The sequence below is a fragment of the Oncorhynchus kisutch genome, linkage group LG25, assembly GCF_002021735.2.
Source record: "Oncorhynchus kisutch isolate 150728-3 linkage group LG25, Okis_V2, whole genome shotgun sequence".
In the NCBI taxonomy this organism is placed as follows: Eukaryota; Metazoa; Chordata; class Actinopteri; order Salmoniformes; family Salmonidae; genus Oncorhynchus; species Oncorhynchus kisutch.
In genome coordinates this window covers 17,023,837-17,051,732 of record NC_034198.2, presented here as the reverse complement: position 1 = coordinate 17,051,732, position 27,896 = coordinate 17,023,837, and the positions used below count along the sequence as shown (strand labels likewise).

The following is a 27,896-nucleotide window of genomic DNA, read 5'->3' as shown; positions in this document are numbered from 1 at the left end:
TTGAATCTTGAATCTGAACCTTTTGCCAGTTTACTTTGATCCTTTTACTTTTACGATCAAAGATTGTGGTAATTTAACTGGAAGGAGGGTAAATCATTTACATGACAATAGGGATGGTCTGTTTTGTTTTCTACAACTCTCGTTCAACTCTGACCAATCACAGCAAAGTGGGTTAAACTCGCGCGTGCGCTTTCGATACATTGTGTTTTTGTTGATATCCTGATATTTTCAGGCTCCGAGTTTAGCTTTCTGAAGCTAATAAACCTCCCCTTTTTTGGGGGGTTTTACTATTATAGCCAATTTAGACAATAATAAAATACCATAGCTAGCTTTATGAAGGGCTGATGGAGAACACAAGGAATTTGGTGAGTTAATTTCTCCGATATGGTCCGTCCGCTTCCGACTTGTTGTGTAGCTAGCTACGTTAGCTAGCTAGCGCTCCCCCTTCGTTGTTATCAGATTGTAGTAAGAACAGCTGATTGAATCACCAAACATGCTAGATGATATCCAATAGCCCTGATTTGGAAAGTGAATATATGGATGCTTTATTCGTTTTTTTACACGATAAAGGTCTACTCGTTTATTGAAATAATGTATTGCAAGCGGTCTTGTAACTAGCCAACGTTAGCTAGCTAGGTCTGGCTAGCTAACTAACGATATGGTAGAACTGGATTAACAGATATGCTAAGGCCTCAGCTCTCACATTCATTCTACACAAGTCGGTTAGTTACTTAGCCAGCTAAGTGTACTAACTAGAACATTATAAATAGCTAGCCAGTAACGTAGTGCGAAACAGATCATGGGGAAATAATTTTACAGGAACGTTACTGTCATATGCAGAAGAGGAAGTGTTAAATTAATGCAAACTCTGAGACGGCTTTGTAGTTGTATAGGAAGGTAATTGCTATTATGTATGCTAACTATGTTGCTAAGACTCAGTCATTGTTCAGTAAAATGTTATCTCATACTATTAACGTTAGCTCTATTGGATGTTGTTTCTCATCTCATTGATGCCGGTAGCCATGTACATATGCATAGCCATGTAACTATCTGTATCTGTCACATATCAGTGCGACTGTTGAATCACATTGTTTACCATACCCAGTTTCCAAGTATACCAGTTTTCAAGACAATATTCTATTATGACTATGCCACAATAAAACATGTGGTTACGAAAGTTATAATTACTTACTTTTTGAAAGAAAAACCAAAGTCATGATAATGAAGGATAGATCTCTTAGTCTAGCTCCCCACAAAAATCTAGCACAACATTATAGACTCACTCACACACCCTCTCACTGTACAGTTGGTGTCATTCACTCCCTCTCTCTGCTCCTTCCAGGCTGAGCGCACCCCGCGTTCAGAGCGTAAGCGTCAGGACTCGTTCGGTATGTTTGACGGGTACGACAGCTGCAGTGAGGAGAGCACCAGTAGCTCCAGCTCGGAAGACAGTGAGGATGAGGTGCCCTCCATCCCTGCCAGCCTGCCCATCATCAAGAACAATGGACAGGTTTACACCTATCCCGACGGCAAGGCTGGCATGGGTCAGTACGGACAAATATTGATATAGAATCTGAAGATATAGATCGAAATTGGTCAGGAATATCTATGGGTCAGTCAGTGTCACTCTGGGGTGATCGCACAAAGCCGGTTGGGGATTGGTGGATGGGGCTTGTGGAAGAGATTGTGAATTAAATGGCTGCCTGTAATTGAGGTTAGACTATAGAGTGTGTATTGGCATGGATCCCGGCCTGCAACTGAGAACTGATAAAATAATACATTACTTTGAATTCATTGGAATTTCCTGCTGTATTCTGAGTTTCCTGGGAATGTTTATGTGTTGCCTCTGTTCCCCAGCCACCTGTGAGATGTGTGGGATGGTTGGAGTGCGAGACGCCTTCTACTCCAAAACCAAACGCTTCTGCAGCGTCTCCTGCTCTAGAAGTTACTCCTCCAACTCTAAAAAAGCCAGTATAATGGCTAGACTCCAGGTAGCCATGATATGCCCAACTATGCTCTGCATTTTGTTTCAGCCAAATGGTAGAATGAGAATATTTTCTTATATTTCCTTTGGAAATGCAAGAAAGCATCAGTAAAATTTGTGAACATATTTACCTATTTTCATTCTTTATTGTAATTGTTATGTGCTTTTTACTCGAAGGGTAAACCACCTACGAAAAAGGCCAAGGTGTTACAGAAACAGCCTCTCATGGCGAAGTTGGCAGCTTACGCCCAGTACCAAGCAAGTCAACAACAACAAAACCTGGCTAAATCAAAAGCAGGTGAGTCCCACAGTACACCAAACATACAGTCTCTCATATTGTTGTAATGGAGAAGAATGACCTTGAATGGAAAGTTATTTCAGTCAAAAGAATACACATTCTCTGTATTTTCTTGACCCAGTATAGTGAACATGTGATGTTGACCTTGTTCCTTCTCCCCTACAGTAGTTCCTGTTGAATGCTTTGACTGGGGCAGATACATCTGTAGCAATAACCTGGTTGGAGCACCAGTCAGCTGCTTCAAGCACGTACGTTTAAACAATAGCCAGACATTCAAATTGTCTATTACAGATGCTAAGGTTATACATCTGTAAATCGACACTTGTTTTGATCAAAACAATTGTCCCTTGTGGGAAATAATATGAAGTCGTGTTAAATTGAAATATTTCTCTGTGACTTAGGTCCCTATGGGTATGTGCTGGGGAGACCTAGCTGAAGGAGTGAGGGTGGAGGTGCTCAACTCCGATACTAACCTCTCTACTAAAGTCTACTGGATAGCAGGGATCGTCAAACTTGCAGGTAAGAATACATCTAAACACATGGAGGATTTTATACAAATTGTACCTGGGGTACAATAGAAGTATTACGCGGCTTTTGGTCACTATGATCAGACTATACTTGTATAAGGTATTCCTCTTAGAAGAATGCACGGTAATGAGGTTGTCACGATGTCACGTGAAACGTTCTGTTTTATCTGTTGTCTCTCTCTGTTTTGTTCTCTTCCCAAGGGTTCAAGGCTCTGCTGCGGTACGAGGGTTTTGACAACGACACCATCAGGGACTTCTGGTGTAACCTCTGCGTTCCAGAGATCCACCCCGTGGGGTGGTGCGCCTCCAGTGGGAAACCCCTCGTACCTCCCAAATGTAAACATCACTCTAATAAGGATCATAGTAATACGCTTTGAACTTGTCTTTGATCAAATAGTCACACATTCACTAACAGAAGATGAAAACCCAGGTGGATGGACTGATGGACTGGATATGTTTTTGTGTTCTCTCTCAGCGATACAGAATAAGTACTCTAACTGGAAAGCTTTTCTTGTGAAGCGACTCACTGGAGCCAAGACACTGCCACCAGACTTTGCTGCTAAGGTAAGATCTCATAATTACGAGCTGCAGAGGCAAGGATGATAGCCTAAGCACACCAGTATTTCTACTTGCACATCATCATCATCTGCACATATATCACTCCAGTGTTAATTTGCTAAATTGTAATTACTTCGCTACTATGGTGTATTTATTGCCTTACCTCTTTACTCCATTTGCACACACTGTATGTAGATTTTTCTATTGTGTTATTGACTGTACTTTTGTTTATCCCATGTGTAACTCTGTTGTTTTTTTGTTGCACTGCTTTGCTTTATCTTGGCCAGGTCGCAGTTGTAAATGAGAAGTTGTTCTTAACTGACCTACCTGATTAAATAAAGGTTAAATAAAAAAAATAGAGGTCTAAAAGCTCCCACTCTAAACCAGGGGTTGAAACCGGTTCAGGGAACAGAACCAAAAACTGGAAAATAATGTACATTTTTCAAGGAACAGAAACGGAACAGGGAATGAAAGTGACCTCTACTGCTCCGGTACAAAACCGTTATTTTTTAAAAGCACGAAACCGGTTTATAATATTCTTCTTTTACATATAGTGCTTTCGGGAAGACCCCTTGACTTTTTACACATTTTGTTAGGTTACAACCTTATTCTAAAATTGATTGTTGTTTTTTCCCCTCATCAATCTACACACAATACCCCATAATGTCAAAGCAAAAAAAGGTTTCAGAAATTGTTTTGCTAATATAAGAAATTATATAATATAATTGCTAATATAAGAAATTAAATAATGAAATATCACATTTACGTAAGTATTCAGACCCTTTACTCGGTACTTTGTTGAAGCACATTGGCAGCGATTACAGCCTCGAGTCTTCTTGAGTATGACACTACGAGCTTGGCACACCTGTATTTGGGGGGTTTCTTCCGTTCTCTGCAGATGCTCTCATGCTCTGTCAGGTTGGATGGGGAGCGTTGCTGCACAGCTATTTTCAGGTCTCCAGAAATGTTCGATCGGGTTCAATTCCAGACCCTGGCTGAGCCACTCAAGGACATTCAGAAACTTCTGCGTTGCCTTGGCTGTGTGCTTAGTGCCGTGGTCCTGTTGGAAGGTGAACCTTCGCCCCCTGTAAGTCTATGTGCCTTTTGGCAAACTCTAAGCGGGCTGTCATGTGCCTTTTACTGAGGAGTGGCTTCCGTCTGGTCACGACCATAAAGGCCTGATTGGTGGAGTGCAGCAGAGATGGTTGTCCTTTCTCCACAGAGAAACTCTAGAGCTCTGTCAGAGTGACCATCAAGTTCTTGGTCACCTCCCTGACCAAGGCCCTCCTCCCCCGATTGCTCAGTTTGGCTGGGCAGCCAGCTCGAGGAAGAGTCTTGGTGGTTCCAAACTTCTTTCATTTAAGACTGATGGAGGCCACTGTGTTCTTGGGGACCTTTAATGCTGCAGAATTCTTTTGGTACCCTTCCCCAGACCTGTGCCTCGACACAATCCTGTCTCGGAGCTCTACAAACAATTCTTTCCACCTCATGGCTTTGTTTTTGCTCTGACGTGCACTGTCAACTGTGGGACCTTATATAGCCAGGTGTGTGCCTTTCCAAATCATGTCCAATCAATCAATTTGTAGAAACATCTCAAGGATGGTCAATGGAAACAGGATGCACCTGGGCTCAATTTCGAATCTCATAAGTAAAGCGTCTGAATACTTTTTTACATTTTTTATAAATTTAGCAAAAATGTCTAAACCTGTTTTCACGTTGTCATTATGGGTTATTGTGTGTAGATTGCTGAGGATTTTTATTTAGTCAATTTTAGAACAATGGAATTTTTAGAACAATGAATAATTTCCGAAGGCACTGTATTTCCAGTCCCACAAAAAAAAAAAAAAAGAGGGCTTAGGCAAGGCCTACTGACATACCAAGTGTGATTCACCAGATAAGGGGACAGAGATGTTTATTAGAGAAGAACAGATGCACTTTTTCCATGCTAGTTAAGGATAGTATAGTTATCACATTCCACATTGGATTTATTAGCTACAAAAAGGCAATACGTGTTTTTAGTTCTGGTGCCGCACTGCACACACAAGCTTGTTAGCTAGCTCTGGTCCAGTGTTATACCTACTCCGTTCAAAGTTCCTCCATAGAAGCCGCTCTTCCGTAGATGGGCAATATTCTGTGGTCCTAATTCAGGTAATGCATGTCATAACAAGATTCCCAAACACCTTTCATTCCCCCCTCTCTAACCAGGTCCATGAGAACATGCAGTTCCCTTTTAAGAAGCTGATGCGAGTGGAGGTGGTGGATAAGACGCACCTGTGCCGAACTCGGGTGGCTCTGGTGGAGCAGGTGATCGGGGGAAGGCTGAGGCTTGTCTACGAGGAGAGCTCCGACGACTTCTGGTGTCACATGTACTCCCCGCTCATACACGCCATCGGATGGTCACGGAGCATCGGACACCGCTTCAAACGATCCGGTCAGTCAAGTTAGTTGGTTTGGGTAGTTAAGTTGTTAGTGAGTTAGGCCTAGTTAGTTAGTTGGTTACTCCAATGTGCTTGTTTTCTGGCTCTGACGGCAATGATTGTTTTCAGATGTGTCAAAGAAAATCGATGGTCAGGTGGACGCCCCCGCCCCGCTGTTTGCCAAGGTAATGTAATACACCAAGTGGAGTTACAGTGGCCCTAGTCTTTGTGCCTCTGTGGTTTCTATTGATATTTTCCTATGTATGGATCCGGAATGAAGAATGTGTCTGTGATGTCTCCTCAGGTGAAGGATGTGGACCAGAGTGGTGAATGGTTCAAGGACGGGATGAAACTAGAGGCCATTGACCCTCTAAACCTCTCAGCTATATGTGTAGCCACTGTAAGAAAGGTAACTGTCTCACCCCTCAGCTATATATGTAGCCACTGTAAGAAAGGTAACTGTCTCACCCCTCAGCTATATATGTAGCCACTATAAGAAAGGTAACTGTCTCACCCCTCAGCTATATGTGTAGCCACTGTAAGAAAGGTAACTGTCTCACCCATCAGCTATATATGTAGCCACTGTAAGAAAGGTAACTGTCTCACACCTCAGCTATATGTGTAGCCACTGTAAGAAAGGTAACTGTCTCACCCCTCAGCTATATGTGTAGCCACTATAAGAAAGGTAACTGTCTCACCCCTCAGCTATATATGTAGCCACTGTAAGAAGGGTAACTGTCTCACCCATCAGCTATATATGTAGCCACTGTAAGAAGGGTAACTGTCTCACCCATCAGCTATATATGTAGCCACTGTAAGAAGGGTAACTGTCTCACCCATCAGCTATATATGTAGCAACTGTAAGAAGGGTAACTGTCTCACCCCTCAGCTATATATGTAGCCACTGTAAGAAAGGTAACTGTCTCACACCTCAGCTATATGTGTAGCCACTGTAAGAAAGGTAACTGTCTCACCCCTCAGCTATATGTGTAGCCACTATAAGAAAGGTAACTGTCTCACCCCTCAGCTATATATGTAGCCACTGTAAGAAGGGTAACTGTCTCACCCATCAGCTATATATGTAGCCACTGTAAGAAGGGTAACTGTCTCACCCATCAGCTATATATGTAGCCACTGTAAGAAGGGTAACTGTCTCACCCATCAGCTATATATGTAGCAACTGTAAGAAGGGTAACTGTCTCACCCATCAGCTATATATGTAGCCACTATAAGAAGGGTAACTGTCTCACCCATCAGCTATATATGTAGCCACTGTAAGAAGGGTAACTGTCTCACCCATCAGCTATATGTGTAGCCACTGTAAGAAAGGTAACTGTCTCACCCCTCAGCTATATATGTAGCCACTGTAAGAAAGGTAACTGTCTCACCCATCAGCTATATATGTAGCCACTGTAAGAAGGGTAACTGTCTCACCCATCAGCTATATATGTAGCCACTGTAAGAAAGGTAACTGTCTCACCCATCAGCTATATATGTAGCAACTGTAAGAAGGGTAACTGTCTCACCCCTCAGCTATATATGTAGCCACTGTAAGAAGGGTAACTGTCTCACCCATCAGCTATATATGTAGCCACTGTAAGAAGGGTAACTGTCTCACCCATCAGCTATATATGTAGCCACTGTAAGAAGGGTAACTGTCTCACCCATCAGCTATATGTGTAGCCACTGTAAGAAAGTTATGGCAACAGTTTGGATTGTTACCAATGGAAAACTTTCATAAAGGGCAAATTCAAGGGGCATTTAGCCCAATCATACTTCTCCACTGTTGGTACCCCTGGATTGGGGATTCCATGTTGTTTTCAGTCCCCTGTAACCTGTTTCCGGTATTGAGTTGTATACGTCTGGATGTTTGCTGTCTGTTTCAGGTGTTCCGTTGTATACATCTTGTCTTGATGTGTAATTGTGTCTCAGGTGTTCCATTGTATACATCTTATCTTGATGTTTAATTGTGTTTCAGGTGTTGGCAGACGGGTACCTCATGATTGCCATCGACGGGTCGGAGGCAGCTGATGGCTCAGACTGGTTTTGCTACCACTCCACTTCTCCCTCCATCTTCCCTGCTGGCTTCTGTGGAATAAACAACATTGAACTCACGCCCCCTAGAGGTACATTTCTATAGCCCCTTTTCCTTTCACAGACTACAACATTACTTCACTCCGATTTTTAAAAAAATCATTCAACCATTGTTTATTTAGTTAAGGATAGTCTCATTTAGATAAAAACTATTGGGACAAAGAGATACTAAGGTAGTTTTCCTTCCTCTTCCTTTCCTTCTCTCTGGTCGGGGGTTATATGTTAACCCAGCCTTACCACTGACTTTGCCCCACAGGGTACACTAAACTGCCATTTAAATGGTTTGACTACCTCAGAGAAACGAGTTCAATAGCCGCTCCTGTGAAGCTCTTTAACAAGGTAGGACTGATTCCTGACATCGTGGATTTGTTGTTTTGTTGTTTCGCCCGGTCCTGTAGTTCTGTGTAATGACAAAGCGATGCCAACATGCGTTTTGTTCTTCTATGATCACATGAAATATACAAATAAAATAAAATATGTTGATAGCTTTCGGTTGCATACATTGGGTATTATAAGTATTCACACCCCCCTTGGATTTTTTCCCCCACATTTTGTTGCATTACAAAGTGGGATTGAATTATGTCATTTGTGATTATCTGTCATTGATCTTCACAAAATACTCCATAATGTCAAAGTGAAAAGAACATTCTACACATTTTCACAAATGAATTAGACGCCACAATAATGACCAAAAAGACAAGAAGTATGAAAAAGCAATATTGCAACAACAACAAAAAACTTCCAACTTTTTGGCTGAAATGGTGGTGGCTGCATCATGGTATGGGTATGCTTGATATCAGCAAAGACTGTTTCAGGATAAAAAGAAACAGGATGTAGCTAAGCACAGCTAAAATCCTAGAGGAGACCTGCTTCAGTCTGCTTTACACCAGACACTGGATGAGGAATTCCCATTTCAGCAGGACAATAACCTAAAACACAAGTCCAAATCTACACTGGAGTTGCTTACCATGAAGACAGTGAATGTTCCTGAGGAGGAGCCAAGTTACAGTTGTGACTTAAATCTGCTTGAGAATCTATGGCGAGACTTAAAATCACTGTCTAGTCATGTGTCCCAACACCTTGACAGAGCTTGGAAGAATTTGTAAAAGAATAATAAGCAAGTATTAAACTATCCAGGTGTGGAAATCTCATAGGGGGGATTTCCACCTGAGTTAAGCAAGCATAAATGGAATGTAAATCCCTTCATGCACTTTTCTCTCTCCACGTATTCTGACCTTGAACTTTAGCATGAGGATAGCGTGCTATTCACCCGCTATTCGTTTGGGGTGGAGATCAGATAAATGGAAGGTGTGGCGGAGGTGTCCACAGATACGCCGTATTCTGACCTTGACTTAATTTCCCAATATTTCCACCACCTTTATGCACACGGAAACCATGAATAAGGTGTAGCGAACCTGCCGGTTCCAAGTGAGAAAAAACATCTACTTCATTTTCCTCCGAAAGAAGTAATACCGTTCTCTATGCACTGTAATGTACAACTTGATAAGAACTATTGATAAGAGCTAGGTTAAATGAGTAATCAGTTTGGATAAAATATTTGACCTTATGATCGCTGGAGACACGTGAAACCAGTCATATGGCAGCAAACTGAAGCATATCAACATATCTTTCCGCTGTAAAATTGATGAAATACTGTGCCATTATGTAGAATTTAAATTGTACAGCCTTTTAACTGGCATCCAGGGATGTGCACTCTCGAATGTCTTAATGACAGGCTACCCGACTTTCTCTGTTTCCTGTTTCTATCATGTTAAATATTAGTCACTATTAGTAGGCCTAATAACCACATATATTCAACTGCCAATTTACTGTGGGTTCCCTTCAGTTGGTATAGTCTACGTTATCATTTCATTTAATTAGATTGTTTTGTTTACTTTCATTTGCTTCCTCTGTAAACATCGTCACGGCTGTGTGATTTTTATTTTTATTGCTGAGGATCATTAGTAACAGTTGATAATATAAGAAAAAAAGACATGTAGGCTAATTAAATCGGAGCACAGGCCAAGCCGTAACAGTGTGGCATAATACTTGGCTGTGTCATCACACAGTTCCATGGTTAGTGCAGGCAATAAATGAGGAGGCATTAAACGAGGAGGGTATAGCCTAACATTGTACACTATTCTCCCTATTATAATCCCTATTATCATGTGACGTAGACTAATATTCCAACATTACCACGAGTTGAAGAACTCAATGCTTCAATTTTCTGTATGAATCAAACCTCATTTTTTTTCTTCTTTCGTGTGTAAAGTCTCTCCAAACCAGAATCATAAATACTTTCCTAAACTTTAAATCATCTAAAATAACCTTAAAAATGAAATGTAGATGAATATGCATATATTTAGATGGCTTTCTTTCATTGATCCCTAATATTCTGAACCTGTTTTCTCTGTATATTCTAGTCTGTCGACAAAAGGTACACGTATTTAAAGGGATGTCTTAAGATAAATGTACTGAAAACCCTATTTGAATGAAAACTCCAGGAGGAAATCTGTTGGCCAGCAAGTGAGAGGGTTTTCAGCGGTTGTATGACGTTTATTCAGAGCGTGCAAGGTAGCCACACCCGCAGAGCATGTTACGTGACTGAATAAAGTAAGTCTGAATACCAAATACTGAGAAGTCCATAGGAAAGGCATAAATTCCCAGGTCTTTGTAACACAATAAAATGTGAAGGAATCCAAGGGGGGTACTTACGATACCCACTGTACATCTTTGTTTGTAAGAAAGTGCTTCAAAATTGTAATGGAAAAAACACTGGATTGAGCATTTAACCTAAGAATATCTCTCCTCCTTGCCTCCGCTATCTTGTTGCCCCTGCCCAGGATGTTCCAAACCACGGGTTCCGCCAGGGCATGAAGCTGGAGGCCGTGGACCTGATGGATCCCAGGCTGGTGTGTGTTGCCACAGTGACTCGGATCGTCCACCGCCTGTTGCGCATCCACTTTGACGGCTGGGAGGATGAGTACGACCAATGGGTGGACTGCCAATCACCTGACCTCTACCCCGTGGGCTGGTGTCAGCTGACCGGCTACCAGCTACAGCCCCCCGCCGCACAGAGTGAGATCAAGCACTATAGTTCTACCCAAATATAACACACTAACATGCTCAGACATAAACCAACCTCTACCCTTAGGTTCTCGTTGATGGATTGGATACATTCCATTGGAGTCCCAAATTGGGTTTAGTATTTTCCTTCCCAGGAAAATTGCAAACACAACTGGGGCATCCCGGTGTTCCTGTTCAAACCAGAAATGCTATTTATTCTCTAGAGTCTATGGGGATGGGGGTCTTTAGTACCAAATCCCACAGAAACGCATTCATAAATGGCAAAAAAGACAGTCCAAAAATAGATCATAAGGTTTTGAAGTGTCTGTCCTATATCTAGGAGACATAAAGCTCAGGAAATATTTGAGTTTTTTTTTGTTGACACATTTAACCCCTTTTTCTGGGGGTAGGCACAAAACTCCATACTTCCAAAAGTACCGGTTACCTTCAGACGAGTCCCATCGTAGAGCAAAATGGAGAACACCATCGCATTCACGAGAATCTCCCCTCTCCACACCAATTTTTTTTCCCGGATGTCTCATGATCTGACAAACACAGCTGTAGCTCGGCCGCCTTTCACCGCAGATGCGGAAGGCCACCGTAGGCGGATGCGGTGGATCGAGACGCAGCTCTTGCAAAAAAAAAAAAACACATCTCTAGCTTAAAAGAACATGTAATACCAGCGAAAAAATCTGACCTGATAATACACTGGAAATGGAGAAATATATACACATGAATATAATGGTGTCTTGATGTACTGTATTTGTTGCCATTTAATAACTCAGAAGTTCTCTGTCACCGCCCTATTTCGTTGATGAAGCACTGCTGGCCGACTGTTGAAATATTATACGGTTACCTTTGGCTGAAATATGTCAGCTTGTTTGTCCTTTTCTCTCCCCTTCCACTTGGCTATCAGGGGGAATTTGGGAGGGTTGTGGCTGTTTTTACTCAAGGCTAACTGACTTATTGTGGTGACTTTGTCACGGGGAATAAATATGATTCGCCGCTGAACAAACAAATGAGCAAGTATAGGAGATTCAACACTATACGTAGCGGAGTGGTTGATCAATTTCCGGCAAATTTGACTCGGAAGCCCGATGTGCTCCCGCTTTTTAAGTTTAACATCATGGAACAATGTTGTAAATGTCTATTTCAGACCCAGTGTAGCTGCTGTTTTGTTAACAGTGAGTAGACTAGCACATGTTGAACCTCTGCCAGTGCCACACAGCTAGTTTGGAGATTTGTGAATGTAAGCTGGAGATTTTCGACTGTAATGAGAGGTCGCATGTAACCAACACATGATAGTCAGCAATTACATTTCTAAAAGACACGTGTTTTTTTTTATTGGGGACTTTATGTTGAGTGAATATGGTAGGTTGCTAGGGTTGTGATGACTGGTTTGATTTATAAATGAAGCCAGAGAGTAGGTATGTCTGTTTCATGCAGCTATTTGGAAGTACGTGTTTAATATTTTTGCGTTAGTGAGACATAGAATTAGTATATTATTGGTCCACGGTACCTTTCATTTTCTTTCTCAGGAAACCTGAAGGAGCTTGGTTGGGAAATCTCGGGATACCGGTTACCGGTTTTACACCCTAGTCCCAAACTAACAGGCAGAAATGTACCTTTGTGTCAGTAAAACAATAGACAACTGTTTATTTACTGCTAATTTATGTAATTTCAGTGGCCAGAGAAATCCCACCTGCTGTACCTAAGCAGAAGAAGAAAGCCCAACAGTACAAAGGCCAAAAGAAAAGTGAGTTATCACTTCTTTCCTCTTTTCCTCCTCCCGTTGGTCCACACTCTGGTGGGGTCAATCTATCTACCCTTTCTCTTATTGGTTAGTCTTTTTCTTTCTTGTCTGTTCCTTGGGTTCTGATTGGTTGGCATGAGTCACATGAAAGGAAACTGTGGCACTCGGGGGAAGAGCCAAAGATGTGGGGAACGTGCTTGTAATACCGGGTGTGACGGTCCAAACACAGCTTGTTTTACACCTCAGGGAGTGGTTTAGCGGGGATATGTGCAGACACGGTCACACACACCACCAACTCTAGCTGATTTACTTGAGTCTGGCTTACCTGGTAGCTTACCTGGGGTGTATTCAGATTATGTAAGGTTCTAGAACGTTTCATAATGGAACAGAGATCATTCTTGGAACCGTTTTGAAAGGTTTTGCAACAAAATAATTCATTGGGGCCTGGTGATTCGTGTTTTGAAATATTATATGAAAGGACTTGGAATATGTACATGTTATGTAATCTCATTAAAGCATGGAGTTGTCTAGGCCTTTGCCTAATACACACAATATTATCTATGATGAATAAATTAATGCATTTACTAGATTTGTCAAAATACATATAAAGCAACACTGTGCAACCAAACATTCAAATCTATACTGTTGGGAGCGCTAGCATCCTGAAAACACCCCTGGTAGCTTACCTGAGTCTGACTTGGTGTCTAGAGCGGAAGATTCCGGTTGGTCGACGGCCCTTCAGTCAGGCAGGCAGGAGGAGGAGCCTATCAGGGGAGGAGGAAGAGCAGAGTCCGCCCCCTTACTCCAGCCAGGGCCCCACTATGGTCCCCCGGCCCCGCATCCACCACCACCACCACCACACCCACAAACCAGGTAACACACTAACAATGAATAACAACTGAGACCTCCACACAGACAGAGGGCGGTAAACAGGGGCCAGTCCTCATCCACTCTAGGTCCTGACCTTCATGTGTGATCGCTGTGTGTCAGATGCAACTGCAGGAATGAAAAATCTATTTGAGCTATTTCTGTGTCATGTTATTGAAGTGGAAGTGTTAATGTGAAAAATGTAATTTTCTCCTCCCACCTCATGATGCGTATTAGGTGAGCAAAAGTGGTAATATGATTTACTGTGTATGTCTGTTCGTATTACTGGAACTGCAGGCTCAAATGGAAGGCTAGGTATTAAGTCGGCTGTTCCTGTGTTGCAAAGGGTTTTGTGAATAAAAATTGTTTTGCTTTTTTGTTCTCTTGGAGTTGAAAAATGAATGCCTTGTCTGGGTATGCTGGAAAGAGTTTTGCCTATGATTTTGAGATTCATCAAACCCTCAATTTAGCTAACACGCTCTCCCCCTCTCTTTCCTGCTCTCCAGAGTCTCTGTTGCGTCTGAAGGAGGAGCCGGCTGAGGTAGATGAGTTCACCTTCTCCCAGGGCATCTCAGATCAGGAGAGCAACGGCTCGGGCAGCTACTACATCAAACAGGAGCCCTGATGATCCGGGGGACAGGGGCCTCGGGCTAGGGGCCTCGGGCTAGGCCTGGGAGGCCAGGGGGAACCTCTTACACCCCCCCCCCCCCCCAACTAGGATAAGACATCTTTAAACCAAGACGAGAACAACAGGGCAGGGAGCATGGAGTGCTCAAAAAAAAAAAAAAATATCCAGAGATGCCAGTTTCTTTCACCCCAATCAGGAGAGAATGCTACTGGGGTACAAAATACTGAGTGACTTCATGCCCTGAAACCCCAACCTTCACCCACAAATTAAGCTACTTGGGGCTCCCCAAAACCACCCAGGGGCGAGTACCCTTCTGAGCAGCTACAGCCTCAAACCCTGGCGCTCTGATAGATAGTCACTCATTCACTGAGACAGACATACCATATGAACAAGGCTAACGGGTAACTAGACACTTCCCAAAGCCACTGGCCCAGAAGAGGCCTCTTATGATACCTGGACAATCTGATTTAAAATCCCAATTCCCTGGATGATTGGATACGACTGTGGCTCTCTCTCTCTTCCTCCATAAATGCATCTATCTAGGGGGCATTGGAGCTCTGGATGCCCAGAAACAGAAGCCTCTCATTTGGGTAGTCTCTCTCCCCCACCCTGCTAGGCAGGATCTCTGACTCAAAACTTGGGGCCCAAACACACAGTCACCTGGACTAACTGTGACAGATATTTCTGAGCCAGGCCTTGGTTTATTTCTTTCAGGTAAGAAGGCTAAGCCGCACATGGCTGGATTTAATTTCACTCGGTCTTGAGAGGGAGGGAACAAGTTGTATAAAGCAGGATGATTCTTATTATTTGTCAAACATTTTGCCAGGTGGACTTGCTTTTTATTTGTTAATAGTACTTGAAGTTTTCAGTTGATATTTGTAAAGTTTCAGGTTTTTTTGTTAGTTTTTTGCCCTTTAAATTGGAGGGTTGTTGTTATTTTGACTTCAACGCTGATTTGTTGTCAACCTCTCTTTTGGGGGGGGGGGGATACCGTCGGGAGTGGTGTAGATATTATGAGGATACATATTCATAGATGTGACTGTTCAATATAGAACTATATAGATATTAAGAATTGTGATTTGACGAGAGTGGGTTTTGAATAGATGTTGTATAAATCCGAAACCTTGCTGGTGTGATAGGACTGACACTCTCAAACCTAGATGGTGTTTGTGTCTTAATAGGGTAACTTGCGTACTACTTAGTATTGGCTATGCGTACTAGGTAGTGCTAATGTGTCTATTGGGATACACTAGATAAACACTGTCACAGATTGCACTACAGGAACAAACAACCAGTCTCTTTGGGTTGTTGGAACCACCCTTTACCATGTCAGCAGCTTTAGAATAGAAGGACCGGACTTAGCTAACGTTTGCATCTGTTTTTTTCAAGTACAGGATACAACTCCAGAAACAAAGCTAAACCATGATATACTCTTTATTTTACTCTACCATATTGTCATAACCTATTTTCCTCGAAGAAAACAAGTGTAAACTTAGTAAGTCTGGCCCTAAAAGACAGAAATGATTTTAGTAATCAAGAAAAGTTGAATCCTAAAATGATGTTGTAAAGCAGGCAGAAAAACAATGTAGGCTACATTTCATGGATGACTTCCGAGATATGCAAAACCGGTCATTTTATTTCAGTGGTGTTTTTCCTCTTGTGTATGGGTAGTTCTTTATTTCAGAGCCATATTGATGCGTACTGGTTAAGTATTCAACCGAGCCACTGGATAACACCTTTTGTTGTTTGTGTTAATGTCTTTTATTAAACACGGCTTTGTTGATAGTCTGTGCGTACATAAAACCAATGGGATCAGATTGGAGTAGGCTATAGCAGGAGAACCTTTCCCATTGGCTTCTTTATTCACCAATTAGAGGTCATACATTTTTTATAATATTCCTGATTGGTTGGAGGAGATCCTCCTGAATTCCTGAATCTGCTTGTGTGTTGTAGCTGGTACTGAGTGGTGACGCATCTGTATCTAGACTTCATTTCTATCTTTGTACTACCTCCTGGTGAGCTTGGCAGTCAAATAGAGACAGGGTTGGGGCTCATTGTGAATTCCTAATGGGGTCTCAAATTTGAAATGCAGGTTTGGGCAACTTGATATACCATATGCAAATAAAATAATTATATCCTCATATGTTTGACTTTAAGACTAGACCGCAAACACCGATATTTCTAACATAGCACATTTGAGGTAGTCCTCGAAATGGAATAATATGCAATAATGTTTTCTGTATTATCTTGCTATGTCACATCCATGAACTATAACACCCTAAAGTGATATTAAGATACATAAAATATATTATACTTACATCAGTTTACCTAAATTCTATTGCATAACTGTGACAACTGTGAGCTATGGTCTATAATCAGAATAGAATAGTTAGGTTTGTTAGAACCACACGCTGTATACACTGAGTGTACAAAACCTTAAGGACACCGTCCTAATACTGAGTTTTTGCCCCCCACCCCACCCCCACAAACCAATGTGCCTGGTACCTACTACCATACCCCGTTCAAAGGCACTATTTTGTCTTGCCCATTCACCCTCTGAATGGCACACGTACCCAATCCATGTCTCAAGGCTTAAAAATCCTTCTTTAACCTGTCTGCTCCCCTTCATCTACATTGATTTGAAGTGGATTTAACAAGTGACATCAATAAGGGATCATAGTGTTCACCTGGTCAGTCTGTCATAGAAAGAGCAGGTGTCCGTAATGCTTTGTACACTCCGTGTCGAAATAAACTAGTACAGAAAAATGGGTCTAGCTCAGTGATCGTCGCAGTTGTGAAATTAGCTATAATCTCTCTCTACCAGTAAGGTTGACGATTAACTTCTCAGGAAATGTTTGCTTTTTCTTGTCTTCAAGGGTCAAGCAAAGCACATTACGGTTAAAATCAAACAGAACGACATTGCGTAAAGTTACTTAGAGAAAAGTCTTAATGGAATAACTTGCTCACAAATTGTTTCTTCTTGTCCATGTCTGAATGTTGATTTCTCCCGTTTTTGATATGGTTTCTTGTGTTCAGTGATTTACTGTTCAGTTGGTTGGTAAGGTATTTTATATAAACCATTCATGTCCTAATGTTCTAACAGTAACAATTAAGATCCCTTGGATCAGCTTTCAGTTTGACGCCGTGCTTTGTGTAGATAGGTATGTGTTACCCTCGTTGTTTCCATGTGGTGTTCTTTTTCCAAGGGATGTATAGTTTCATAGTTTCTGCCAATATGCATTTCCTCTCTCTGTTGATTTATGATTGAATTTTTCATCATATTAATTAAGGTTATATACAATGTCCAGCAGAGCAATAAAATGTTGTCTCGTTATACCCTTATGTGTAAAAGGTTTGGAGTTCAGGATTTGCTTTTTTGTTTGTGATTCACTTTATGAAATTCGATCTGGCGCAGACTTTGACTAACTAGATGAGAACGAAGATAGCATTAAAGGATGATGGTCATCTTAACCAATTTACTGACCAAATTACATTATCACCGTAAGGAAAATGACACTGCTGTTTATAGACTAACTTTGCTGCTACTTTCCAAATAACCCAAATGATTCCTAACGCACAATCAAACACCGCAAACCTTTTCTGCATTTTGAAGGTTTCTACTTTTTCAGTGATACTATGCCTCTTTCTTTATTCTTAGAAATGTATGTAAGAATATCCCAATATCACCTAGAAGCCCAATCCAAAGTCAACACCTTGCCTCTCCATCTAGTCACTTCTGAATCCTTCTTAGATATCTGAAAGAACAGGTTGCGTATAAGCAATATGACATTATAAGCTCACATCTATCCGGTCTGTTCAGATGTACAAGGGGCAATTCAGGAAGTGTGTAGATCTGAGGGGCTGATTTGGGAGTGGGTGCACTGATCAATCAAGTTAGAGTGCATGCAGAATAGTGAGGTCTTTCTGTGGTCCTGTACTGAGCTTTTTGTTGTTGTTGCTGTTATGGTCTTTGGTCTTGCTACCGCCCACTAAATTCACCTCTAGCACCTAACCCAAAGTATCTCCTACAGATTTGATAGGTATGAGAAACATGCTAATACCTCCATTTTGCCCTTTTGGTAAGCTTGGTGGAATTTGAGCCATATTGCTTACACCTATCCAAATCTTTTCAGACTCACATGGTTTCTCGTGGTGGTAGGGGCTAGGGAGTCAATCTAGAATGTGGTGTCTGTTCATTGAATACTAACACGGGTCTCTTTTTGTATGCGACAAACCCTCTATATTCAGCCATTATATCATGGTGCTACATATATTTGATAACGTGATTATTAGTTATTTTATTGGGGAAATAATTCTCAATTGTAATTATGAATGGAGGGGCTTAAGTTGCGTTTTTGATTTATTTTGGATACAAATAACAATGGTTAAGATTGTTGAAATTATTAACACTGGCCCTTGTAATACATATTAAGTTGCAGTGTAGGGTTTGTACATTTTTTGATAGTGTCTATAAAAATGAGGTTTCCTTTCATCATTATGGTAATTTTGTGCTGTGATCAAAGTTTGATAGACAATTCCTTGAATTTGTAAATATATCAAATGTTTGGGGACAATATTGGTTGTGTTTATTTGTTTATTTGTTTACAACCATTGCAAACGGTTTCCGCATGGCTGTGAAAAGGTCTATCTGTTAGTGATTTTTGTAAGAACTAACTTTTTACACTGAATAAAATGATACTTATAAATTACTATATTTGTTGATGCAGATTTTTTCCAATCTTTGTAGTTAAGATTTCCCTTCACTGGAACTAAGGGGCCTCGTCCGGACCATGAAAAACAGCCACACAACATTATTCCTCCTCCACCAAACTTTACAGTTGGCACTATGCATTGGGGCAGGTAGCATTCTCCTGGCGCCTGCCAAACCCAGATTCATGTGTTAGACTGCCAGATGGTGAAGCGGGATTAATCACGCCAGAGAACGCGTTTCCACTGCTCCAGAGGCGGTGAGCTTTACACCACTCCAGCCCACGCTTGGCATTGGTGATCTTAGGCTTGTGTGCAGCTGCTAACGATTGTAACTCCAATGTCACTTCCCCATGCAGTGGACCCAGTGCGTCTCCAGAGTCCTGCAATGAAACTGACTAGAGATCTGCCAGCCTCAGGTGCTTCCAGTGCTCCACACCACATGCACGTCTGATAGACATCTTGGGTCAAATCTTCCCCAGTGACACAGGTACCATTCTAAGCATACAGTATGTGTGTGATACCTCCTTTGTGTCATCCCAGGTCCCAAAATGCTTGTCCACCATTAGGTTGACCGTTTACTCACCTGAGCAAGGCAGCAGATCCACAGTTAATCCCAACCTAGGTTTAATGCGCCGGCTAATCCCTCTTAATATTGGCAGTGACCTGGCCAGGCCTGCTAATGTTTGAACTGTCAATGTGGCCAGCAGGACTGAGGCCCACAGGACGGTGATGCACCAATGAACCCTATCAACCTACTGTAGGCCATGTCAGATGATCAAGAGCAGTTCACTGGGTGGCTGTTGAAAGAAAAGGGTTTTCATGATGTGAGGTAGGTTGGAAGTTTCCCTGAATCACGAAGGAATGAGCAAGAAATCCAGAATCCTCCATCCAGGATTTCTGGAAAACCTGGTAATTTCAGTAAGGTTATCAGATTTTGTCAACCCCTAGCAACAAGAAAAAAAGATGGTTGTGAGTTTTTTATTGGAAAGCTCAGTTGAACAAAACAAGCAGTCGAACACATTTACCATAGTAAATGGTCCTCAGTCGCCAGCTAGAGTAGGATGAAGTTGTCTCTGATCTAAGGCCAGTTTTACATTCCCCCTCCTAGTCCTAATGGTTAGGGTTTGTGGATGGTAAACTGATCCTAGATCAGTAGAGCCAGCTGGTAGAGCAGCTAGTGTAGCTGCAAAGCTCCTCAGGTCTGAACCACAGGTTGATCTCTGTGTTGGCACTCTCTATTGAGTCACTGCCATGGATGATGTTCCTAAAAACAACAAGGGAAGAAAGATGGAGACTTAACGATGGGTTAATTAGTGTCTCTGGATAGAGTTTAGCAAGTACTGGACTTGTCCAAGTGATGTCAATGATCAAAAAAGCAGAGGTTTTAAAATATCAACACGTTTACTTAGTAAATGCTTTTGTGTGTTATCTGTTGTGTGTGTGTGTGTGATTAAACGCGGCATTCTTTTCTTGTTGTATCATGTGCAGTGGTGTGGCGCGATGAATTTTCACCTGCCCACTTGGATGCAGTAGTCCCCTCGGATGGTGCCGGGTTTGGAGTCTGCAGGGTTGGTCTCTCCCAGCATCACTCTGCCTGTCTTCACCACGTTGAACCCTTCCCACACCTGGCACCCACACACAGATGGATAACACTGTACTATCCAAGTACACTTTATGATCTTCCATTTCGATGCACAGCGGTCAAATACATGTCAAAATACGAGTACTAATGTGAATATGTTCAAGCCTGGCGGCTCAAAGCTATAATCTGACAGTGGTACAGGTAGTGACCGCATGCACGGTGAAATGGTATTAGAAGCGTTACAGTGTGCAGGCTTTTCTATGTTCTTGCAGGGGAAACTAGACCAATTGCAACACTCGTCAATGAACACAACGAGGAAAGTCTCTCCTACCATGGCAACCACTGGTCCTGAGGTCATGTAGCTGACGAGGCCTGGGAAGAAGGGTCTGTCCTCCAGGTCAGCGTAGTGCTCCCTCAGCAGAGACTCCGGGGCCTGGGTTAGTCAGACACGACATAACACAACAGGTAGTCAGAACCATCAATAATCCACCAGAACCATAGACGCCCAAGAGGCAGATCACAGCAAAAATACAGCGGGCCATGTTGGAACAGCAGTGGTAGAATAGCAGAAGTAAAGCAGTGGAGGCTGCTGAGGTGAGGACGGTTCATTATAAATGGCTGGAACGGAGCTAATGGAATGCTATCGAACCCCTGGAAACCATGTGTTTGATACTATTCCGCTCCAGCCATTAACATGAGCCCGTCCTCCCCAATTAAGGCGCCACCAACCTCCTGTGGAGTAAAGGATCCTGTAACAGTCATGTTGCAACAAAACAAGGGTTTCGTAGGGTTGCATTACTTCTGCTATTCTACCACTGCTGTTCCAACATGGCCTGCTCTTTGGCCACAGACCAATGAAGACAGGATCAGGAGACCTATGCTAAACATACATGTGGTTAAGAAAAGCCAGGAAGCTAATCTGCTCACTAGGAACTACCTCAAGGACTAGATGAGGTCCTACTGCACTGTATGCCCAAACAATGTGTATTGTATGCCCAAACAATGTGTATTGGCAGTTATTGCTTAGACGATTTGTGTGCTTATTTAAAAAAGATGTCAGATAGCCTGTTTACATACTGTTATACAGGCCTGCCATTCAGTCCTACTTATTGGCTATACCATTTTGTCTGGTAATGCGCTGAAAGTGCATAGGACTACAGCCTACATATAAAATAACAGATTCTAGTAAGTAGAATGACGTACCTGGACAAATTTCATCCCCACCATTTTGAAGCCCTTTAGCTCAAATCGCTTGATGATTTCGCCAACAAGCCTCCTCTGAACTCCATCTGGCTTGATGGCAATGAAAGTCCGCTCCTCGTTCGACATGGCGCTACGAGGACAGGAGATAAGGAGTAGAGAGAAGAGAGAGAAGGCTACACAGTGACAGAGGAGAGTGTGATATGAGACAGACAGAGAGGGAAGGAGGGGGTTAAGAGATTGAGGGGATGGAAGAGAGAGAGGATAGAAAAGAGAGAGAGAGGCGAATTCCACCAACTGTAAGAAAACGTTACGCACATTTGGCACATTCAGCTTGGGGTCGCGGTGCCGAGGCCCCCGACTCCCATCATGGGACAATCTCATGAACGGGGCCAATGACACTGCGCACACTGGGCCCCCTTAGCAAGGTAACCCCTCTGCCTTCGCATTTGAAGCCTGAAAACTGTCATGCTCCGTGGCGTCTTTGACCAGCTGCCAGAAGGTAATCTACCTAATCACCCGCATCAAAATCACCTTAGTGGATGATTTGTTCCAACACATTTCCTAACAACACTGAGCAAATAAAATGTAATAAAATACCACAGCACTAAATGTTTATTCACAAAATACTGATAGGATAATATCCCGAGTGGGGAACATGTGCCTCTCCAGGTAAAACTACGCAGAAAATCACTCACCAAAATGAAATGCATTCACACCAGATGACATATCGCCATAGGAGAGAGTATAGGCTAGGCTATACGACACCTAACAAGAGCTACCAATAGCCTATAACATGTTTCCCGAGATATTAAACAACTAAATATCCCAAAGAAAAATTAAACAAGGTTCCAACTAGGTCTATCCCAGTAAGATATAGACATAAAATATCAGTTAAATAGGTCACAAACAGGTAGACTATACTATAGCTACAATAGCTTTACTATACCTTGACAACTGATCCTCCGGGTTAGTGACTGACAGGGAGCTGGGCAGGTTATTTTCGCTAATGCGGTGCTTTCAGTAATCCCAATGCAGATTGCAGGAGCGCTACTGGGTTTTACACATGGAGGCGCCCACAGGGCAAAAACTGGTTGAATCAACATTGTTTCCACATCATGCAAAAAAGCAATGTGATGACGTTGAATCATCATGGATTTGCAAAAGATCATCAACGTAAGGGAGTTATTGATTTTTTTTAACCTAAATCCAATGACGGCATTTTTTGTTGATTTCACGTTTAATTCACATTAGTTGACAACTCAACCAAATATATGTGAGCAAGACAAAGGAGCTGATCGTGGACTACAGGAAAAGGAGGGCCGAACAGGCCCCCATTAACATCGACGGGGCTGTAGTGGAGTGGGTCCAGAGTTTTAAGTTCCTTGGTGTCCACATCCCCAACAAACTATCATGGTCCAAACACTCCAAGAAAAGTTGTGAAGCGGGAACGACAACACCTTTTCCCCCTCAGGAGACTGAAAAGATTTGGCATGGGTCCCCAGATCCTAAAAAAGCTCTACAGCTGCACCATCGAGAGCATCCTGACCGGTTGCATCACCGCCTGGTATGGCAACTGTTTAGCATCTGACCATAAGGCGCTACAGAAGATAGTGCATATGGTCCAATACATCACTGGGGCCAAGCTTCCTGCCATCCAGAACCTATATACTAGGCGGTGTCAGAGGAAGGACCCAAACATTTTCTGTTGAACAATTAATCAAATGGCCATTGATGACCCCACCCTTTCTCTTTACACGCTGTTTATTATCTAAGCATAGTCACTTCACCCCTACCTACATGTACAAATTACCTCGACTAACCTGTACCCCCGCACATTGACTCGGTACTGGTACCCGCTGTATATGTTATTGTTATTTTATTGTGTTACTTTTTATTGTATTTTTTAAAACTTTAGTTTATTTAGTAAATATTTTCTTAACTCTATTTCTTGAACTGCATTGTTGGTTAAGGGCTTCTAAGTAAGAATTTCATGGTAAGGTCTACACCTTCTGTATTCGGCGCATGTGACAAATACAATTAGATTTGATCAAAACTAAACGTTGAAATGACGTCTGTGCCCAATGGGCGGGGACTGGCAAACTGGTTCATGGAAAGCCATTAAAAGTAGAGGTCGACCGATTATGATTTTTCAACGCTGATACTGATACCGATTATTGGAGGACCAAAAAACCCGATGCCGATTAATCAGACAATTTAATTATTTTTGTAATAATGACAATTACAACAATACTGAATTAACACTTATTTTAACTTAACATCAATAAAACATCAATTTAACAATTTAACATCAATAAAATAAATTTAGCCTCAAATAAATAATGAAACATGTTCAATTTGGTTTAAATAATGCAAAAACAAAGTATTGGAGAAGAAAGTAATATGTGCCATGTAAGAAAGCTAACGTTTAAGTTCCTTGCTCAGAACATGAGAACATATGAAAGTTGGTGGTTCCTTTTATCATGCGACTTCAATATTCCAAGGTAAGAGGTTTTAGGTTGTAGTTAATGTAGTATTTATAGGACTATTTCCCTCTATACCATTTGTATTTCATATACCTTTGACTATTGGATGTTCTTATAGGCACTTTAGTATTGCCAGTGCAACAGTATAGCTTCCGTCCCTCTCCTCGCCCCTACCTGGGCTCGAACCAGGAACACATGACAACAGCCACCCTCAAAGCATCGTTACCCATCGCTCCACAAAATCTGTGGCCCTTGCAGAGCAAGGGGAACAACTACTCCAAGTCTCAGAGCGAGTGACGTTTGAAACGCTATTAGCGCGCACCCCGCTAACTAGCTAGCCATTTCACATCGGTTACACCAGCATAATCTCGGGAGTTGATAGGCTTGAAGTCATAAAAAGCTCAATGCTTGAAGCATTGCGAAGAGCTGCTGGCAAAACGCATGAAAGTGCTGTTTGAATGAATGCTTATGAGCCTGCTGCTGCCTACCCATCACTCAGTCAGACTGCTCAAATATCAAATCATAGGCTTAATTATAACATAATAACACACAGAAATACGAACCTGGTTATTAATATGGTTGAATCCGGAAACTATAATTTCAGTGAAATATGGAACCGTTCGGTTGTCACGCCTTGGTCTTAGTATTTTGTGTTTTCTTTAATTATTTGTTCAGGCCAGGGTGTGACAGGGGTTATTGTGTTGTCGTATTGTTTTTTTTTGTAGGCATTGGGATTGTGGTTGATTAGGGGTGTGTCGAGTGTAGGCTTGGCTGCCTGAGGCGGTTCTCAATCAGCAGTCAGGTGCTTCTCGTTGCCTCTGATTGGTAACCGTATTTAGGTAGCCTGAGTTCGCTTTGTATTTCGTGGGTGATTGTTCCTGTCTCTGTGTAGTTTCACCAGATAGGCTGTAATTAGGTTTCACGTTCCGTTTGTTGTTTTTGTATTTATTAAGTTATTTCATGTATCGTCACTTTTTCTTCATTAAAGAACATGAGTAACCACCACGCTGCATTTCGGTCCGACTCTCTTTCTACAAACGAAGAACGCCGTTACATCGGTATTTTATCTAACGGGTGGCATCCCTAAGTCTAAATACTGCTGTTACATTGTACAACCTTCAATGTTATGTTATAATTACGTAAAATTCTGGCAAATTAGTTCGCAACGAGCCAAGCGGCCAAAACTGTTGCATATACCCTGACTCTTCGTGCAATGAACGCACGAGAAGTGATACAATTTCACCTGGTTAATATTGCCTGCTAACCTGGATTTCTTTTAGCTAAATATGCAGGTTTAAAAATATATACTTCCGTGTATTGATTTTAAGAAAGGCATTGATGTTTATGGTTAGGTACAGTCGTTCAACGATTGTGCTTTTTTCGCAAATGCGCTTTTGTTAAATCATCCCCCGTTTGGCGAAGTTGGCTGTCTTTGTTAGGAAGAAAGTCTTCACACAGTTCGCAACGAGCCAGGCGTCCCAAACTGCTGCATATACCCTGACTCTGTTGCAAGAGAAGTGACACAATTTACCTAGTTAAAATAAATTAATGTTAGCAGGCAATATTAACTAAATATGCAGGTTTAAAAAGATAGTGATTATGATTGATTGATTGTTTTTTTATAAGATAAGTTTAATGCTAACTAGCAACTTACCTTGGCTTCTTACTGCATTCGCGTAACAGGCAGGCTCCTCGTGGAGTGCAATGAGAGGCAGGTGGTTAGAGTGTTGGACTAGTTAACTGTAAGGTTGCAAGATTGGATCCCCCGAGCTGACAATATGAAAATCTATCGTTCTGCCCCTGAACAACGCAGTTAACCCACCGTTCCTAGGCCGTCATTGAAAATAAGAATGTGTTCTTAACCGACTTGCCTAGTTAAATAAAGTGGTAAAAAATATTTTTAAAATCGACCAAATCGGTGTCCGAAAATACCGATTTCCGATTGTTACTAAAACTTCAAATTGGCCCTAATTAATCGGCCATTCCGATTAATCGGTCGACCTCTACTGGGAATATTGAAGACTCATGTTAAAAGGAACCATCAGCTTTCATATGTTCTCATGTTCTGAGCAAGGAACTCAAACATTAGCTTTTTTCCATGGCACATTTTGCACTTTTACTCTCTCATCCAACACTGTGTTTTTGCATTATTTAAACCAAACCCAAAAAATGTTTCATTATTTATTTGAGACTAAATTGATTTTATTTATGTACTAAATTAAGTTAAAATAAAAGTGTTCATTGTTCATTCAGTATTGTTGTAATTGTCATTTTTAGAAACATATATATATAAAAATCGGCGATTAATCAGGATCGGCTTTTTTTTGGTCCTCCAATAATCGGTATCGTCATTGAAAAATCATAATCGGTCGACCTCTAATACATACAGTAAGGCCAATATTACAAATAGACTTACATAATGCAGCGACCCTGGTTTATAAACGCAGATATTGACTCTGCCACATAAGCATGGTTTAGTGGCACAGTAAATGGTGCGCTGGGCTTTTGGCTAGAAGGTTGTGGGTTCGAGCCGCTCTCCCTGCCTGTTTCATTACGTTGGTGTCAGAAGTGGTAGTGATGTAATGAAACAAGGTAAGGATTCCTGCCTGCTTCATGGTAGAATTGCAGGAAATTAGCTTTGAAAATGCAACATTTTCTCTCAGCTTTTTTGGCCCACCCAAATTTCTGCAGGCCCACCCACCAACTAATTACTGGCTATGCTTCTGCAATGAGTGATTATACAGAAATAATAATAATGTCCATAACCACTGTGGACACAAACAGTACCATTAACAGGGCTAAACAAGCAGGCTGGTACAAGCAGGCTGGTACATACAGGCTTCAATTAGCTAAATAGCGCGCGCGCCTGCAAGCACAACCACACTGCCATGAGGCAAAGGCATGCACACTAGCATGATGTAGCATATCACACTTAATTGTAGCACTAACAAAGCAATGCCGCTGCATTTGCATGTAACCACATAAGGTCATAACTAAGTAATAACCATTAACTAATATTCATGATGCAAACAATGTGAGCAAATAGTAGGCCTATACAAACATCAAAGCAATCTAGCAATCTACCATTACTCAAAAGATAAAGGTGAAATGAACACCACTAATGGCAATTAACACTCGGGCTTTCAATAGAATTACGATATAACCTCAAACAATACTCACTAGTATCTGAACGCACACAAAACAGTTGTAGAAAAGTTGGGAGCCACTCTTCAGATGTTCACCCTCACTCTGTAAGCGATCTCACCAAAGATTTTTTATAACTAAACTTCAAGGAGTGAGATGCGTGAACAGCTAAACTGTGATTGGCTGGGATCAAATTAACCATATAATGGATAAAAGAGTAAACTGCATGAGTGGCGAGCAGTGTTCCCCTCATGTGTCTGAAGCTTCCCGGCGGTCCCAGAGAGGAAATCAAGTGCACTAAGCCTACTGCTGGCCAATCAGATGGCTTAGATGACCGTGTCTGCATTAACGTATCAGGTATAAATAACCATGGCTAGAGAGTGTCAACGAATACAGCAAAGAGATGCTGTTTTTATGAGTGTGTTCATGCTGAAGTTCCTTCTCAGCACTGTCAACACTTTTATAAGGCATAACATGGGTGTTCTTCCTATTTCCACTCGGCTCTACAACAAACACTGCAGCAGGAATGAGTAGGAAAGTGTATTGTTATTGTTGTTATTATTATTATTAGCGGCTTGGGTC

The 27,896-nt window shown here is 41.8% G+C and overlaps 2 protein-coding genes across 4 annotated transcripts; one reads left to right on the top strand and one right to left on the bottom strand.

Moving 5' to 3' along the window:
* Positions 1-160: 160 nt before the first annotated feature.
* Positions 161-18,902, top strand: LOC109870313 (MBT domain-containing protein 1). Of its 2 annotated transcripts, XM_020460771.2 has the most exons (17): positions 161-365; positions 1,343-1,544; positions 1,858-1,991; positions 2,162-2,282; positions 2,448-2,530; positions 2,684-2,801; positions 3,011-3,145; positions 3,285-3,373; positions 5,573-5,798; positions 5,914-5,969; positions 6,089-6,193; positions 7,763-7,910; positions 8,135-8,217; positions 10,722-10,956; positions 12,629-12,700; positions 13,406-13,570; positions 14,071-18,902. In XM_020460771.2, the coding sequence occupies exons 1-17, from the start codon at positions 345-347 to the stop codon at positions 14,187-14,189; spliced, it is 2,112 nt and encodes a 703-aa protein (XP_020316360.1). In that variant the 5' UTR covers positions 161-344; the 3' UTR covers positions 14,190-18,902. The 2 variants fall into 2 exon arrangements, with proteins under 2 accessions (XP_020316360.1, XP_020316361.1); XM_020460772.2 differs by lacking the exon at positions 13,406-13,570 and having other exon boundaries at positions 187-365.
* LOC109870374 (nucleoside diphosphate kinase A-like) lies at positions 14,429-27,547 on the bottom strand. Of its 2 annotated transcripts, none has more exons than XM_020460861.2 (5): positions 27,351-27,547; positions 21,688-21,860; positions 20,816-20,917; positions 20,415-20,527; positions 14,429-20,166 (listed from the first exon to the last, which is right to left on the bottom strand). In XM_020460861.2, exons 2-5 carry the CDS (start codon positions 21,811-21,813, stop codon positions 20,052-20,054), a joined length of 456 nt encoding a protein of 151 aa, XP_020316450.1. In that variant the 5' UTR covers positions 21,814-21,860; positions 27,351-27,547; the 3' UTR covers positions 14,429-20,051. The 2 variants fall into 2 exon arrangements, with proteins under 2 accessions (XP_020316450.1, XP_031660697.1); XM_031804837.1 differs by lacking the exon at positions 27,351-27,547 and adding an exon at positions 22,634-22,745.
* Positions 27,548-27,896: the final 349 nt, after the last annotated feature.

Excerpts from the sequence above, each read along its gene's own strand:
- LOC109870313 (XM_020460771.2), top strand. The coding sequence starts at position 345 with ATGGAGAACACAAGGAATTTG. Across the intron at positions 5,799-5,913 it reads ACACCGCTTCAAACGATCCG|ATGTGTCAAAGAAAATCGAT; the intron begins GTCAGTCAAGTT and ends GATTGTTTTCAG. Across the intron at positions 10,957-12,628 it reads ACAGCCCCCCGCCGCACAGA|TGGCCAGAGAAATCCCACCT; the intron begins GTGAGATCAAGC and ends ATGTAATTTCAG.
- LOC109870374 (XM_020460861.2), bottom strand. The coding sequence starts at position 21,813 with ATGTCGAACGAGGAGCGGACTTTCATTGCCATCAAGCCAGATGGAGTT. Across the intron at positions 20,918-21,687 it reads TGGGGATGAAATTTGTCCAG|GCCCCGGAGTCTCTGCTGAG; the intron begins GTACGTCATTCT and ends TGACTAACCCAG. Across the intron at positions 20,528-20,815 it reads CAGGACCAGTGGTTGCCATG|GTGTGGGAAGGGTTCAACGT; the intron begins GTAGGAGAGACT and ends TGTGGGTGCCAG.